The 14,254-nt window shown below is 32.6% G+C and overlaps 2 protein-coding genes across 2 annotated transcripts; both read right to left on the reverse strand.

Annotated features, from left to right (window-relative positions):
- Positions 1–624: 624 nt before the first annotated feature.
- LOC110642922 (F-box/kelch-repeat protein At1g55270) lies at positions 625–4,446 on the reverse strand. The gene is made up of 2 exons (XM_021795118.2): positions 3,601–4,446; positions 625–2,361 (listed from the first exon to the last, which is right to left on the reverse strand). Exons 1-2 carry the CDS (start codon positions 3,625–3,627, stop codon positions 1,102–1,104), a joined length of 1,287 nt encoding a protein of 428 aa, XP_021650810.2. The 5' UTR covers positions 3,628–4,446; the 3' UTR covers positions 625–1,101.
- Positions 4,447–10,016: 5,570 nt separating this feature from the next.
- Positions 10,017–13,634, reverse strand: LOC110642914 (uncharacterized). Its single transcript, XM_021795107.2, has 4 exons — positions 12,603–13,634; positions 10,779–10,943; positions 10,620–10,671; positions 10,017–10,529 (listed from the first exon to the last, which is right to left on the reverse strand). The coding sequence occupies exons 1-4, from the start codon at positions 12,860–12,862 to the stop codon at positions 10,440–10,442; spliced, it is 567 nt and encodes a 188-aa protein (XP_021650799.1). The 5' UTR covers positions 12,863–13,634; the 3' UTR covers positions 10,017–10,439.
- Between the last annotated feature and the right edge of the window lie 620 nt (positions 13,635–14,254).

Below are 14,254 nucleotides of genomic sequence, written 5' to 3' on the forward strand. Positions count from 1 at the left end.
TCACTTTAAATATCTCGACTCAGTCATTCAAGTAGATAGGGGATGTGAGAAGGATATTAGCCATTGGATTAAAGCCGGATGGTTGAAGTTAAGACGTGTCACGAGAGTTTTATGTGATCGCAAGATTTCCAATAAGTTGAAAGGAAAATTTTACTGTATAGCCATACAACTGACTATGTTATATGGTAGTGAGTGTTGGGCACTGAAAGAGTCGTATGCGTTCAAGATAAGAGTTGCAGAGATGACAGTCTATAATGAGAGTATTAGAGAAAAGGTAGGAGTGGTGCCAATTGAGGATAAGTTGGGAGAAGGGAGATTGAGGTGGTTTAGTCATGTAAAGCGTAGACATACGAAGACTCCAGTTAGACAAGTAGAGCACATTAGGTTAGAGGATAGAAAGAAAAAAAGGAAAAAAACCTAATTGACTTAGAGTAGAATAGTACAACATGACCTAGAAGCATTACACATTTCTAAGGACTTAACCCAAAATCATTTAGAGTGGAGAAAACGAATCCATATAGCCGTTCCCAAATTTCTGGGATAAAAACTTAGTTGAGTTGAGTTGATGATTTTGTGCAACTTTCCCTGAAACATTTCTTGCATTCTTACTTTACAAAACAAACCTTGGAAAGGCTAAAACTTGTATTGCTCATTCGAAATTGGCTATGAACTGTTGAACATCTAGTAAAACTGTAGCATTAAAAGTACAAAAACCCAAGTTGGATTTGTCGAGAAAGATCAATAACCAACTGACCTGCTTATGTGTCATACATGCTGCACTTGACTGGCAATGTTGCAGCCATATTGTGACAAGAAGACGAAGTCAGTTGGGTAATTTGCTCTTCGATTTTTTACTGGTAACTACTGTGTATCTTACATATACTTGTAAAACCAAATTCTGGCAAAACAAACATCCTTACCCATACAGCACCCCTCCTGGTATAAGGATACTCCAACAAGAAATGACTAAAATGGGTTTGTGAGTTCTGATTTCGCCAGCTAAACTTGCTTCTGAAATTGTCCTTCCATGAATATGGCAACATATCAAGAGATATTAGAAGCCAAAATAACCACCGCTGGTTTTGATTCATTATCAGTTCTTTATGCTTGAAGAACCTGGCAGTGAACTATATGACTTTTCAGTCGGTTCCTGCCTGCTAGGCTTGACCAGAGATTTGTGACCAAAGTCTTGAATGGCCCTTTGCCTGATATGGTTTCCCATAAATGCTCAGCAGTAGCACCCCTCAAATCGTCAGATTTTGACACATCAACCAAAGATATGCTCATATTATTCCTGATGATGCAGAGTTTCCCATTAAGTGGAACAAGTGCAGCAGCCTCCAATGCGCGAGAATTCCCCAAATGCATCTTGCTGTCAATATGCTTGCTCCAAGAATTAGTCACATCATCATAAACCCTAAGTTGGCAGCCATCCTTACAGTCCAAAGCATAGAGGCGTCCGTTTAAGGAAGCACTTGGGTTTCTCCAGCCTGCAACCATGCCATCATAAACAGGGTACCAGCTATCAGTTTCTGGTTGGTATACTTCACTTAGAACCTGTCGGCGAGATCCCAGCCCCTTCAGGAACCACTTTCCCTCATAAACAACCCCAATAAAGGGCACCATTGCTGTGCTCATATCTGAAATGAACGACCATCTATTCTTGTTAGGATCATATACTTCAGCTGATTTCAAGGATCGATGCCCCCCTTCATTTTCCCCACCGGCTACATATAAACAGTTGTTTATCACACATGAACCAAAAAAATGCCGCCGACGAAGCATGTCTGGGGCACGGTGCCACTTATTTGTCCTAGCACTATAAAATATGACTCTTCTCATTGATCCTTTAAGAGGGTCTTTACCACCAAACAAGTAGAGGTTACAGCCACTGAGGACAGCACAACCAAATCCAAGGGCTTCAGAGTATTCCTTTGGAACAGGAGGAAGGGGCTGCCAGAGTTGGTATACTGGGTCAAATGCATGCCATGAGATTTTTCCATCTCGGTCTCTCTTGATGACATATATCCATTCTTCAGCAATTCCAAGTCTTTTCCGAAGTGAGTAGAAGAAGTTTCCAACCAAAAGACGATACCATCTTTTGCACACTAGCCGAAGCTTACGATGCTCTACCCTTGGGACCCTGATCAGGCAAGCAATAGCAAGATCATCAGGGAGTCCTGGAAGCAGAGGAGATTGGTTTCTGCTCCTGTCACCACGTAATGGCTTGCTCCTAGTAGGATGAATGGATGGTTTAATGTCTGGTTGAAGGCAGAGCTTAGATCCAGGGACATATTTTTTTGCACTGACAACCGTTTTGAGGCCTGCATCTACTCTACATAGACAAGCTGTGGTATCAACCTACAAACATATATGAAGAATAGTTAATTTATTTTCTTTCAGCCTACCATTTTTGCAGCATGTCCTACCCAGCATTTTATGCCGAAAATTAGAATTAAATATAACTAATTTACACGTGCAACAGTCTTTCATTTTGAATTTTCGATAATAGGAAAAAAAAAAAACTTAAGCAATCTAACTTACTTGCAAGAAGCAAGAGTGGATAAAACAGAACATACATTTCATGATATTGCTAACATTTTCTATTACTTGTGTTTTCTACCAAACTAGTACTTCTACATCAGGAAAAATGCTTTGCATAAGCAACATTTCTCCTATACTCAAGTTTGTTCACTAAAACGGAGAATAATGAGCTTCAAGAAAGGTACAGATATCACTTTTTCCCTTTGAGATTTAAATAATAAATACAATACATTAAAGCTTGGCTGCAATCCAAAACCTGCACATAAGAAGCATTGACGTGCAAGTAATAATGTGTCAACTCTGACCTCGAATCATTTCCATATAAGAAATAATAATTCTACTGTAAAAAATCATATATATATATATATAGAAAAAGATTAGATGCATAAATAGGCCATGACTTCAGCAAAGATTCCAAAACTCCACTTATCATAGAGTTTGAATTCTTTGCTTTATTTTTTTCATTTCAACACCTCAAGTTTCTACCAATCTAAGAAATTAGGATAACAAAGTGCACTTAGAATCATATGCCTTTGGTGACCCAGTGAAAAATGTTATGATGACTAAAGAATAATTAATACACTTCATTCCACTATTAATCATTTCTATTAGACCCATGTGAACAATTTCTGCTGCTATTTATTAGCATATTCATACTAAACAGGTTTGTGATTATTACCTGAAAGGATAAAAGATTATTTTTCAATCGTATGAAGATCTATGGCCACCACAAGACCTCAGCCTTGGACTATAAAAAATAAACAATAACTGAAAAATAGCAGAAAAAATCGCTGCATCATGAAAGAGTCCACACTACAAATACTGAAAAATGTTCAAGGCTCGAGTAGCTTCAAATTCAATCACTACATACTGAAGTTGCTAATTAAGCGCCTTGAGAAAAGGCTTAAAATTCATAAACTGAACCAAATTTAAAAACAAGAAGACACACAAATCGAGCAACAAATTTAAAATGAGAAGGACAGACCTAATTCAGCATTATATTGTCTGTTAAATAAGTAAAGCAGAAAAATAGTTCAAGAGTGGTAAACAATTTACCAGAGGCGGTTGTATCGCTCTATCCATAGTTTCGACTTCAAGGATTAAACAACACCTGATTTATAGAAATCCCGCCGCCAAAATCAAAGAACCCGTGTTTCAATCATTTATCCCCTGCATTAGAAACAAGCAAATCCCAAATGCATACGCCTGATCAGCACCACCAGTCCACATCTAGAACCCAACTTCAATATTACAATCTTTTTCACAAATGTTTCAAAGCAATTGAATTTCAGGAGAGATTAGCTCTCAAGCTTCGAAATTCCACCTTCAAAGCAAATAACCCAGCTAAAGATAACTAATAGTAAACCATCTTAAAAACTGGATAATTCGTGATAGCAAATCCCTCAAAGCCAAACCATTATTAAATTATCATCAAAACCCAGAAGAGAATCTATCGTGACCTTCATGGAGAGCAGAAAAAAGAAACCAAAATCTTATCTTCTGATGAAAGAACCGAAAAGATCCAAATGCGAGACAGCATGAAAATGGGGGCAAAGGGAGCACTGCAAGAGGAGGAGATGGAGACCCTTCTTTTCAAACATTAAATCTTCAGTGGAGTTTAGGGCCCATTTACCTCAACGGCACAACCTACCAAGCACAAGAGTGTGTGTCGCTCAACAAGAGAGAAAGGGTGAAACAAAAAAGCAAACCTAAACCATTACAGGAGAAGAGGAGAAAGGCCGGGACTTGAATGATGACATTTGGGTGGTTGTTTTATTGGGGAAATGAAGAACAGATCACTACAAGTGTCAAATGGAATTGGAAGATAGTTGTTGTTGGTTTCTTTGATTTGAGACTTTGGCAAATGGCTTCTGTCATAACTTTCTTTTTGACAAAGTAAAAAATATGGATTCCATGTTATTTTGTTTGAATAAAATTATTTTATTTTATTTTATTTTATAAATAATTTTAGCTATAGAAAAATTGTCTAATTTATAAATAATAGTATATATAATTATAATTTTTTTTTATAAATAATAATAATAAAACTTTATTTTAAACTAATATTGAGTATAATTAATAATAAAAATATAAAAGAAACTATTCATTATTAAGTTAAAATAAATGTTATATTTACATATTTTTTAAATTATCATATTTTTACATTAATTTAATACAACTTTTATTAATTAAATTGATAAATTTAATTTAATAATAAAAATAATCAAATAATCATAAAAAATTGCTTTTTTCATTAAAATTTAAAAAATTAAAAAAAAAAACTACACCACTAAGTTTTAGAAGATTTTCTAATTTCTTATATATGTGTGCATATGTTGACCCACCATCGTATCCTACTCCTATGCAACCCCCTGCTTGCTTTCAGCTCCACAAGGGTATTTTGGTCATTTAATAAAATTTTGATCCTATCAAATTCTATGCTGATGATCTTTGTGCGCCATGGGTTTTTACATAAAATTAATAATATATATTTATTTTAAATATATATAATTATTTTTATATTTTAATAAAATTATTAAAATTTAAAAAATAAAAAATAATTATTTTTTAATTAAAAAATACTTTTTTACACATTTTTCTAAATACTTTAAACATTAAAAAATATTTAAAATACTTTTTAAAAATTTATTTTTTATAAAACAGAGTTAAAACCATTCTGATAAAATTATCTTCCACATCCATATTTTTATATTTTATTTTTATTATTATTATTATTATTATTATTAACACAAACTATCAATACTCCTTTGCACAAATTCTGATGTTGAGTTTAAATCATGAAAATTTTTTGCCAAAATTAAAAGGTATAATTATGAGAATATTGAGTAATACCCAATAAGGATCTAAACCAGGGAAAGTAAATATTTGTATAAAAAGTTGAGTGATAATATTGGTATTTATTTTTTAAAATTTAGCATTTCAATTGTAATTTTTATTTTTAAATTTTCTTATAATATATATATATATTTTTTTTTATGTTGTCGTAAGCTTTAAAAGACTAGTCCTATCACCACATAAGCCCCCAAAATAAAAAAATGTGAGGTTGATTGATGTCTCGAGATTATCTCTTAATATTTTGGCTTAATTTTTTTATTGACGTTACTATTACTTGGTATAGGTTCTGCTCAGTTTATTAAATAACATTGCTCATTCTTTTGATTTATTGCTATTTGACTTGGGCCTAGATCGAACTATATTTTGTTTAGCTCGATCTTGCTTAATTTAAGCGATTGAACCTTTTATTTAGTTTTGATTCGAGCATTGAATAATGATTGTCACATTGAATATTTTGTCCCAAATGTTAACTATTTAACTTAGTTTTAAGTGAACAGTATCATTTTTTTTTAATTTTAGGAATATTCAGTATACTTTTCAAAAAAATTTTATATTCCTATAATTATTTTTTATTAAAATTTATCATAATATTTTCCATAATTAATTTTCTTAGAAAATCAAATTATAAAATCAGAAAACTTTGTAAACGAAGAAAAAAAAACGAACTATATAAATGTATCAAACATTTTTATTTTTTAGAATATTATTTTAATAGTCAAAATTGAAAACTCAAGTAGTTAATTAGTTTGTAATTATATAAAAATTTATTCTCATGTAAAATACTTATTTAATTTAAAAAAAAAATATAGTAGCTATCACTTATTATTATTATTATTATTATTATTATTATTATTATTATTATTATTATTATTATTATTTAAGAATAAAAAGATTATAGTGGATTGTATTATAAGAATAAAAAAAAATATACTTGAAAAATCAAAATGTTTTAAAAATTTTATTTCATGAAAATGAGTAAAAGAACAATATTAAAATAATTAATAAATATAATATTAATGATAAATTATTGTTTTTGTTGTTTTTATTAATATTTAAGAATAAAATGATGATAGTGGATTGTATTATAAGAGTATAAAAATATAAAAAAAATAAAATGTTTTTTTCATAAAAATGAGTAAAAGATTAATATAAAAATTAATAAAAATAATATTAATGATAAAAGTATGAAAACACTTTACAAATTGAGAACTAATAATAATTATGTAGTGTTGAAAACTTCTTTTAAAATGTTTCAAAAAGTTTATATAATTAAAAAAAAACATTATAAACAATTTCTAATATTAAAAGCACCAAATTTAGTTTGATTTGTTACGGTAACTAAATGAATATTACTCACTTTATTTGAGTCCCTATTCTCCCGATCCTCATCTCTTTCTCTCTCTATATAACGTATATTACTCACCTTGCAAATGTCAGATTTGAGTTCCTATTCTCTCAATCATTTTCTCATTTTCTATATATAAAAAGTAGCAATTTTTTTTTTAAATGTCAATATCTCCATTCAAAAAGTTATAATTCTTTTCATTATGTTATCTTAAGTTGATTAATTAGCTGGAAAATCAAATATTAATTTGGTGTACTAAGCCAATTACATGGATTCATTAGATTGTAGCTACAAATTAACTACAAATTTCTTTTTCATATGCTTGTTGTATGTTACAAAGAGTGCAACACACTTTTTCTAGGTGGGTACTTTCTGTCTTGGCTCAAAGTTTGATATTATTCATTGTTATAGGCTGATATTAATTAGGTTGTTGATTTCTTTTTTTCTTTATTCTTTTATGACCATAATAGAAAAGTTTCTCTCATTGGATGTTCCACATCTAGGAATGGCATCACAATTGCCACAACTACTTAGTTTTAATCATATCACTTAGTTTTAATCATATCACCTTCCCTCTCACTCCAGTTTTTTTTTTTTCCTTAAATCCTTTCAGTAGTCTATTTATGTGATTTTAGTAAAACATAACTAATCTTAAGTCCAAATAAAGAAGAAATGTTGTGATAGATTGACGGCCAGTGTAAAATTCAGTCATCTCTCATGATATGAATCTTATGATAAATATTGGATGTGCTCACCTAAACACGAGCTATATTAGTACTTGGCTGTAAGATATTGATGCGTACCTAATATTTAATAGAGTTAAACGGTAAAATAGAATAAATATAGTCAACCTCAATTAGTTTAAGATTAAAGCTTAGACGTTGTTATTGGTAGGATATGTTTGGGAAAACATGGGATTGGATAGAGTGACCTATTGAGGCTTTACTTTACCCCATCAAGTTAACTTTGTTGGTGGGAAATTGAGTTTCAAGTAATGGGCAATGGGTGCACAAAAAGGAAATTTCAAGGTGGAGTTTCCTTTATAAATTAGCTACACCTTCACACAAGTGCACATAGGAAATTTCACCAAATGAGTGCTTGATTATTTCTGTGTAGCAATTAATATAGAAAACAATTCTTACAAGGAAGATATGTTCAAAAGTCCACATTCTTTGACAATTGCAGGTCCCCTTCTACATAGGCAGCTTTGTGGACCATTTGAATCAAGATACTCCATTGCTTGGCTACAATTTTTCTTTCCCTTTTGCTTTATTAATATTTTGCAATATTTTTCTTCAATTTTAGAAGTCCATTAGGCCACCAGTTCACATGAAATTATATAAATGGACACTCCAACCATTCCACAAAAGCTTAAAAAAAATATAAAGAAAAAAAAATATTGAGAATATGCAAGTGTAAGATTTTCACATAAAAAAAAATGGGATGAATGAGAGACATATAAATGAGAAAGATTTATAAACCCGTTGCCTTAAGTTTTTAGGTTGGATATGATGTCAAATCCATAAGTGTATTCTTTTACAAAACACATCAAAAATAAATCTCCCAAAAACTTTGAGCTCCCCGAATCTCTAACAAGTGATATCAAAGTTTGGATTATTACTGAAAGGCTTGACCTCAATTCTCATGTGATTCAAGTGGGAAAAAAAAGAAACAAAAATATTCCCATCATGCAAAAGAAGATAAAGAAATCACTAGTGATGGAAAATCATAGGCACTTATCTCTCTTTTTTATTATTATTATTATCCTCAGGAAATGAGATAAAAGAAAAATAAGACAATTGAACTGATTGATGTTTATATCAATACTACTAAGTTTGTGTAGTCCAGTTGAACTTATGCTCACAAGACCATTAAAAGAAAATGAAAATCATCTGATATGAAGCCATTAGCATTTCTTGAAACCGCAAATAATGTTCTTTTTGATCTTATCGTTTTCTATAGAATTCATCCATCCTTTTTCTTTCCATCCAATCAGGCTTTGGACAATATAAAGCTTTAATTTGGACAAAATGAAAGGTTTATGATAAAAAAGATGATTGAAATATTTTGCATCTCAACATCTGTCGCAATCGCTTTCTGCTCCATTTGTGCTGAAAAAGATGATGCTTTTATGGGGGTACTTGGTTATCTTAAACAGTTTAATTTCATTTTCCATCAGAATTTCAGTGTGTGATATAAGAATGTGATGCAAACGCAAGAATAATTCAAGGCACTAAGGTTAGAATTATAAGGTTACTTTTGCTTTATGGAGAGGATGTATTGAAGGATGTCTTTCCAGACTTGGGAGACAAGGCATGGTTGAGGTCTTTGTGGGGACTCAAAAGTCATTCCAGTGGGCTTCACTTTAACTTTCCCTACCTAGGTAACCCAAAAATTTAATTCATCAAACAGCTAAAGATTTTTTTTTTATTCGATAGAGGAATTGTAGACTCGAATTTATGTCTTTCATGTGAATGATATGTCTTCGGTCACTGAACTAAGCCAGTGCTAAATCAAATCAGGCTAGGCAAACAGGTATGAAATTGGAGTCTTACTAAAAAGAATACATGTAAGAATTCAAATCTCATCGCTTCATTATTAAACAAATAGGAATTAGGGGTGTTCTTGCCGGGGGCCTGTCTCTGCCCAAATGTTAACTTGTTCATAATGCATACATTCAGAATCAGAAGTCAGAACTCTGCCCTTTGCTTAAATACAAAGCCTAATGCTGTCACAGTCCACTCCATACAAAGATTTGTCCATTAATCATACCAGCCAAAACATTCACTTCAGATATTAAATTTTAGGGTAAATTATATATAAAAAATTTTTAATAGCTTACCATAAATTTCTACCTTAAACAGTATAATCGCTAAAAGGGTTTTAATATTCAGACAAGTAAAACTTGTTTTAGGCTCGAGGCTTCGGGGTCTCGTGTGCCTGTTTGTTTTCATTGTCCCTTGTACAAGACACTTCACCGAAATGGAAGTCAATAGAATCTAATCATGACTAATAAAATAATATTAGAATGAGCTGACTATCACAACTATCTTCTCTGTTGTAATTGTATTGGCTAAAGCTACAGCTTCTAAGCAGGACAAATCGAATACATCAAGATTCATCACTTAAACTAATGCATGGTTTTTGAATTGCTTTTATGAAAATTTAAGCATGTTTAATTTGGAGAAATGAGTTTAGAAGAGTATGAAAACATATTAAAAAGCATTTAATCCTAACCTTATAACAAGAGAATGAAACTGGAAGCTACAGATGATTCCAAATGGTTAAAAGCTATTAACATTCAATCTCGCTACTATAAAATCACACCACACCACCTTCTTAAACCAAAGATGAACATGTTCCCAGACCAGACTAACACTGGGAGACTGTCAGAAAGGCTCAATGTCTCTACATGACTATTGACATCTCACCAGAATCTGATTGATAAAAGATTGTTAATTCTTGTTATCATAGTGATACAAACCATCAGGCATAAAAGGTTCATCAAGTTGAGAAATGCCTGAGGTATGAGTACTGACGGATTGAACAGCAATCAGCTCTTGTTGTTAGCATCAGGGTGGCAGAACTAGGAAGGAGACGAATTGCATGATACATGCCCAATGCCATTGGGCATCAGCAATAAATTCCAGTTAGAAAATCTTCATCTATGTTAGTAGCCCACTGCTTGGATTGTTTAATCTATACGGAATGCATCATTTTGCTGCCTGAATGTCACAATCATGATATGGGGAAAGATGACCATGCAAGCCATAAACAGTGTGAACTGCAGCAAGGAAAGAGGAATTAGGCAATCTACACAAATAAATTATTGTACAGATAATAAGGAACAAATGCCAAAGGGTCTAAGATGTACCAGAAGTGGAAGGGTCAAGAAACTCCATATTGGCCATAAAGCGAAGGCAAACCTACATGAAAAGAGGTAAAAGAGGTTCAGAGGCAGGATTGGTCCAAATATATAAGGTGTACAAATAAAGTTATTGGCACAGAAGATGACATGACAGTTAAGCCTTACAAGCAAAAAGAGACGAGTCCCAATAGGGTAACAAATGGCAAAGCAGATATACTTGATAGCTCCCATTTTTCATCAAACCTCCTGACACTCCATGCAAACATACTTGTATATAAGAATATGACCACATTCAACCCAGCACCTATCATCCCAAGATATAAAGGCAATCTGCATAGAAAGTTTTGGAAGATTAGAGAACATAAATTCATAGATCATAGATATTTCCAAGATAATCCGTGTAGCAACAAGCAAACTAGCATGTAAACAACCATGCTTGCTTTACCACACAGATATATTCTAACACGTCAACATAATATGCATGTCGCATGTTATTACACTCCAGACAACTAATTGATCACAAACTATCACATTTCATTAGAAGTTCTAGGGAATTGATCAAAACTGGGATCGTCCATTAGACTGCAAATGAGGTAAGTGTCCTTTAGAAATGGATAAATTAAGTTTGATACTGAACAACTGAATGTGGTGGAGATACATAAAACTATGCTCTAAAAGATGGGCATAAAGCTTGAGAGTGAATACCACTCCATTTCATTATAGAGAAATTCATATGCAGAGGGAAGTGAGGATGCTACCATTAGCAAGAAAATTTTGCAATCAAACCATTTTTATGAATTCATTAGGCAAAATATATATAAATTAATAAACAAGTAGTTAACTTATGAAGCTAATTTGTTTGAGGCAGCTCCAAAGATGTGTCATAATTTTTGTTGACAATCTCAATATTCTTGGAAGAAATTCCAGTCATCCAGAAACTTAATGTTATATTCCTTAAAAAAAACTTCGACCAGCTCTAAAAGACATTACACTTTAAATTCCCTCTCCCTTGAATCTACTTCACATGCCTTTTATTAGAAAAGTTTTTCAAGGTTTTGCGGATAAATGTCTCAGTATTCATTAATTTCACATGGTATTTTACTTGTAAAATTAAAAATTAAGAACAAAAAAGCACATAATATTAGTCAAAAGCACTATAAAAATAACATAAGACATTTTTATTTTGGAAAAAGATCACCATAATTCATCAGAAGTGTTAATAGTGTAGCCTTTCAGTAAAACTCTTATAGATCTGTCTACTAGATGCAAGTATCTAACATGCCAGTCATATAAATGAAAAAAGAAAAGAGGAAAAAAAAGTGTCCATGCAAGCCAACACCAACACAGAACATTTGTAGACCGTGACCACTTGTTTCCATGAAACAAGAACATTGCAGCAATTTAACATCATGTTTCTCATCGACTGTACAATATTTTTCTTCTTTTTCTCTCAATTTTTTATTTCCCATCTTTCTTTTGTTTTGTCTTGTCATTTTGCCATTGTCAATGGGAATGAGCAGCTTCACTATATATTGAATTGTTTCAAGTCAAATTTATGTTTACGGCATTTCAAACATATTTCAATTTTTCTTAGACACAGTTTCGCTTACAATTTGACTGAGATAGCACAACAATACAAAAGGTTTGAACAGTTCAATGTCAGCAGAGAAACATAAAGAAATAGAATCTGATAATATTTTGTATCATCAAAATTATACAAGTCTACTTACATTTCCAATACTCTCTCTAGGTGCCTTCTATGCTTGCTTGTTTTTTATTCACTTTGTTTACACTTTATTATTTTCAAAATTAGATGAACCATTATTAATTCACCCAATGATAGTTACAAAATAAATTTTACTTTGTTATAGGATTAAAAAAAAAGTAACCATAGAATTTCCCCTCTATATAGCATTAAATATCACAAGATGCATCTCTTAAAAAAAAAATACAATGCACAAAGTGACTGGTAGCAACTGAACTGTTTACCTTCTTATTCGTTCATCATGCCACAAGAGATAAATCAAATTGGAATGTCTATCACCAAAGTAAACGATGAAAATTGCAGAGGCAATCCAAAGTATATTCTCCACAATCTCAACCCATGACCGAACTCGGGGGCTAGGCGGAGAAGTAAAGGGCTGTGGCCTTGAGCATGCATCATCCTCGAGATCATCACCACCAGAGGCATAGCCTTGGCTATGTCTCTGCCTCATATATCCACCTCCAACAGGCGAACCACCAGACATGCTCACACGCAGAAGGACAGCCAACCCAATGACACTTCCAATTCTAAAATGAAAAAATCTCTAAGCCAGAAATCAATCAATATAACCTCCTCCACTCCACCAATGCTCTCCAAATTCAAAACCCAAAAATGAAATTCAATTCTCTAAAGAATCTAAGCAAAGAAGTTCAGCTCTAAGCTACTCCTAAACACTCGTATCAATCTCATAGCAAACTGATTACACAATCAGTGACCAAAAATAAATGAAATAAACGACGTGGGGGATTATTATTATTTACCAGAAAGAAAAAAAAATGATAAAATGAATGAATATTACTGGAACAAAAAAAAAAAAAGCACCCAGAACAGAAATTGAATTCCTCATAAACTTCACTACAAGGAGGGAGAGCACCTTAATAGGGAAAAGAGGAGAGGAAAACTCAAACCAAACTAGTAACGATACCCCCCACAAGCTTTTGCTCATCAAAGGCCCACATTCCCGATTCGAATTCCTTTCAATGCTCAAAATTCTCTTGGGTTTCACCGATTCCAGCAACGAATGCAAGGAAAGCAACGATTCTGCAAGTAATAAAAGGGAGGAAGGAAGGGCAGTCTGGTCATTTGAAGCTGCGTAACAAAGAGTGAAAGGAGTGTGTGAGGCTTTGCGAGCGTTAAGAAAGGGTTCTGTTTGTTTATAACGGAATGTTTTTAAAGGGTGGGTTCGTTTCGTGGCGCTTTTGAAGAATGCAAAGATTGGGGTTTGGAATCTTCTACCCTTCCTTTTTTTTCCCCTTTTAATTTAGTATTTTTTTAACAACTGATTAATTAGTTAATTAGTGCTAATCAAGGAAGCAAGGGATGTAATCTGACGACTGAAATCACGACCGTTGACACGTGATAAAAGCTGATTGTTCTAAGTGTGGAAAAGTCTTGTCTTTTCTTGTGTATTTATTTTGAGGTTTGCTTGGTAAGCTGATTGGTGTAAGATAATGTGTTGTTTTATCCTTCCAGATCAAGCTCAGGCTTCCTCAAACTTGGAAGAGGGTTGATTTGTTGCTTTTAGCTAGGGGTGGCCACGGTTCAGGAACTGCCGGTTACGGTTCTTAAACTGTCGATTCAAGTTCAATGAAATCATGAACCTAAATCAAACCGTCATGGGACGGTTTGGAAGACGGTTCTTGAACCGTCGGTTCCGGTTCGAGCCCCGGTTTAAAACGGTTTAGAGGACGGTTCGAAAAATGACAATTCAAGACGGTTTGAAAGCGGTTTAGGGGCGGTTTAAGAGCAACTTAAAGGAAAAAATTAGAGGAAAATTTTATTAATTTAGAATTTAAGTTATATTTGTAAAAATATTTTAATTTTTCTTAGAAATCTTTCAATCAAAATAAAATAAGAAAAATAAGAATAAAAATAA

The sequence above is a fragment of the Hevea brasiliensis genome, chromosome 13 (genome assembly GCF_030052815.1).
Source record: "Hevea brasiliensis isolate MT/VB/25A 57/8 chromosome 13, ASM3005281v1, whole genome shotgun sequence".
NCBI classification, from domain to species: domain Eukaryota; kingdom Viridiplantae; phylum Streptophyta; class Magnoliopsida; order Malpighiales; family Euphorbiaceae; genus Hevea; species Hevea brasiliensis.

Excerpts from the sequence above, each read along its gene's own strand:
- LOC110642922 (XM_021795118.2), bottom strand. The coding sequence starts at position 3,627 with ATGGATAGAGCGATACAACCGCCTCTG. Across the intron at positions 2,362-3,600 it reads GAGCGATACAACCGCCTCTG|GTTGATACCACAGCTTGTCT; the intron begins GTAAATTGTTTA and ends ATATGTTTGTAG.
- LOC110642914 (XM_021795107.2), bottom strand. The coding sequence starts at position 12,862 with ATGTCTGGTGGTTCGCCTGTTGGAGGTGGATATATGAGGCAGAGACAT. Across the intron at positions 10,944-12,602 it reads CATGATGAACGAATAAGAAG|ATTGCCTTTATATCTTGGGA; the intron begins GTAAACAGTTCA and ends CTTTCTATGCAG. Across the intron at positions 10,530-10,619 it reads TCTTGACCCTTCCACTTCTG|TTCACACTGTTTATGGCTTG; the intron begins GTACATCTTAGA and ends TCCTTGCTGCAG.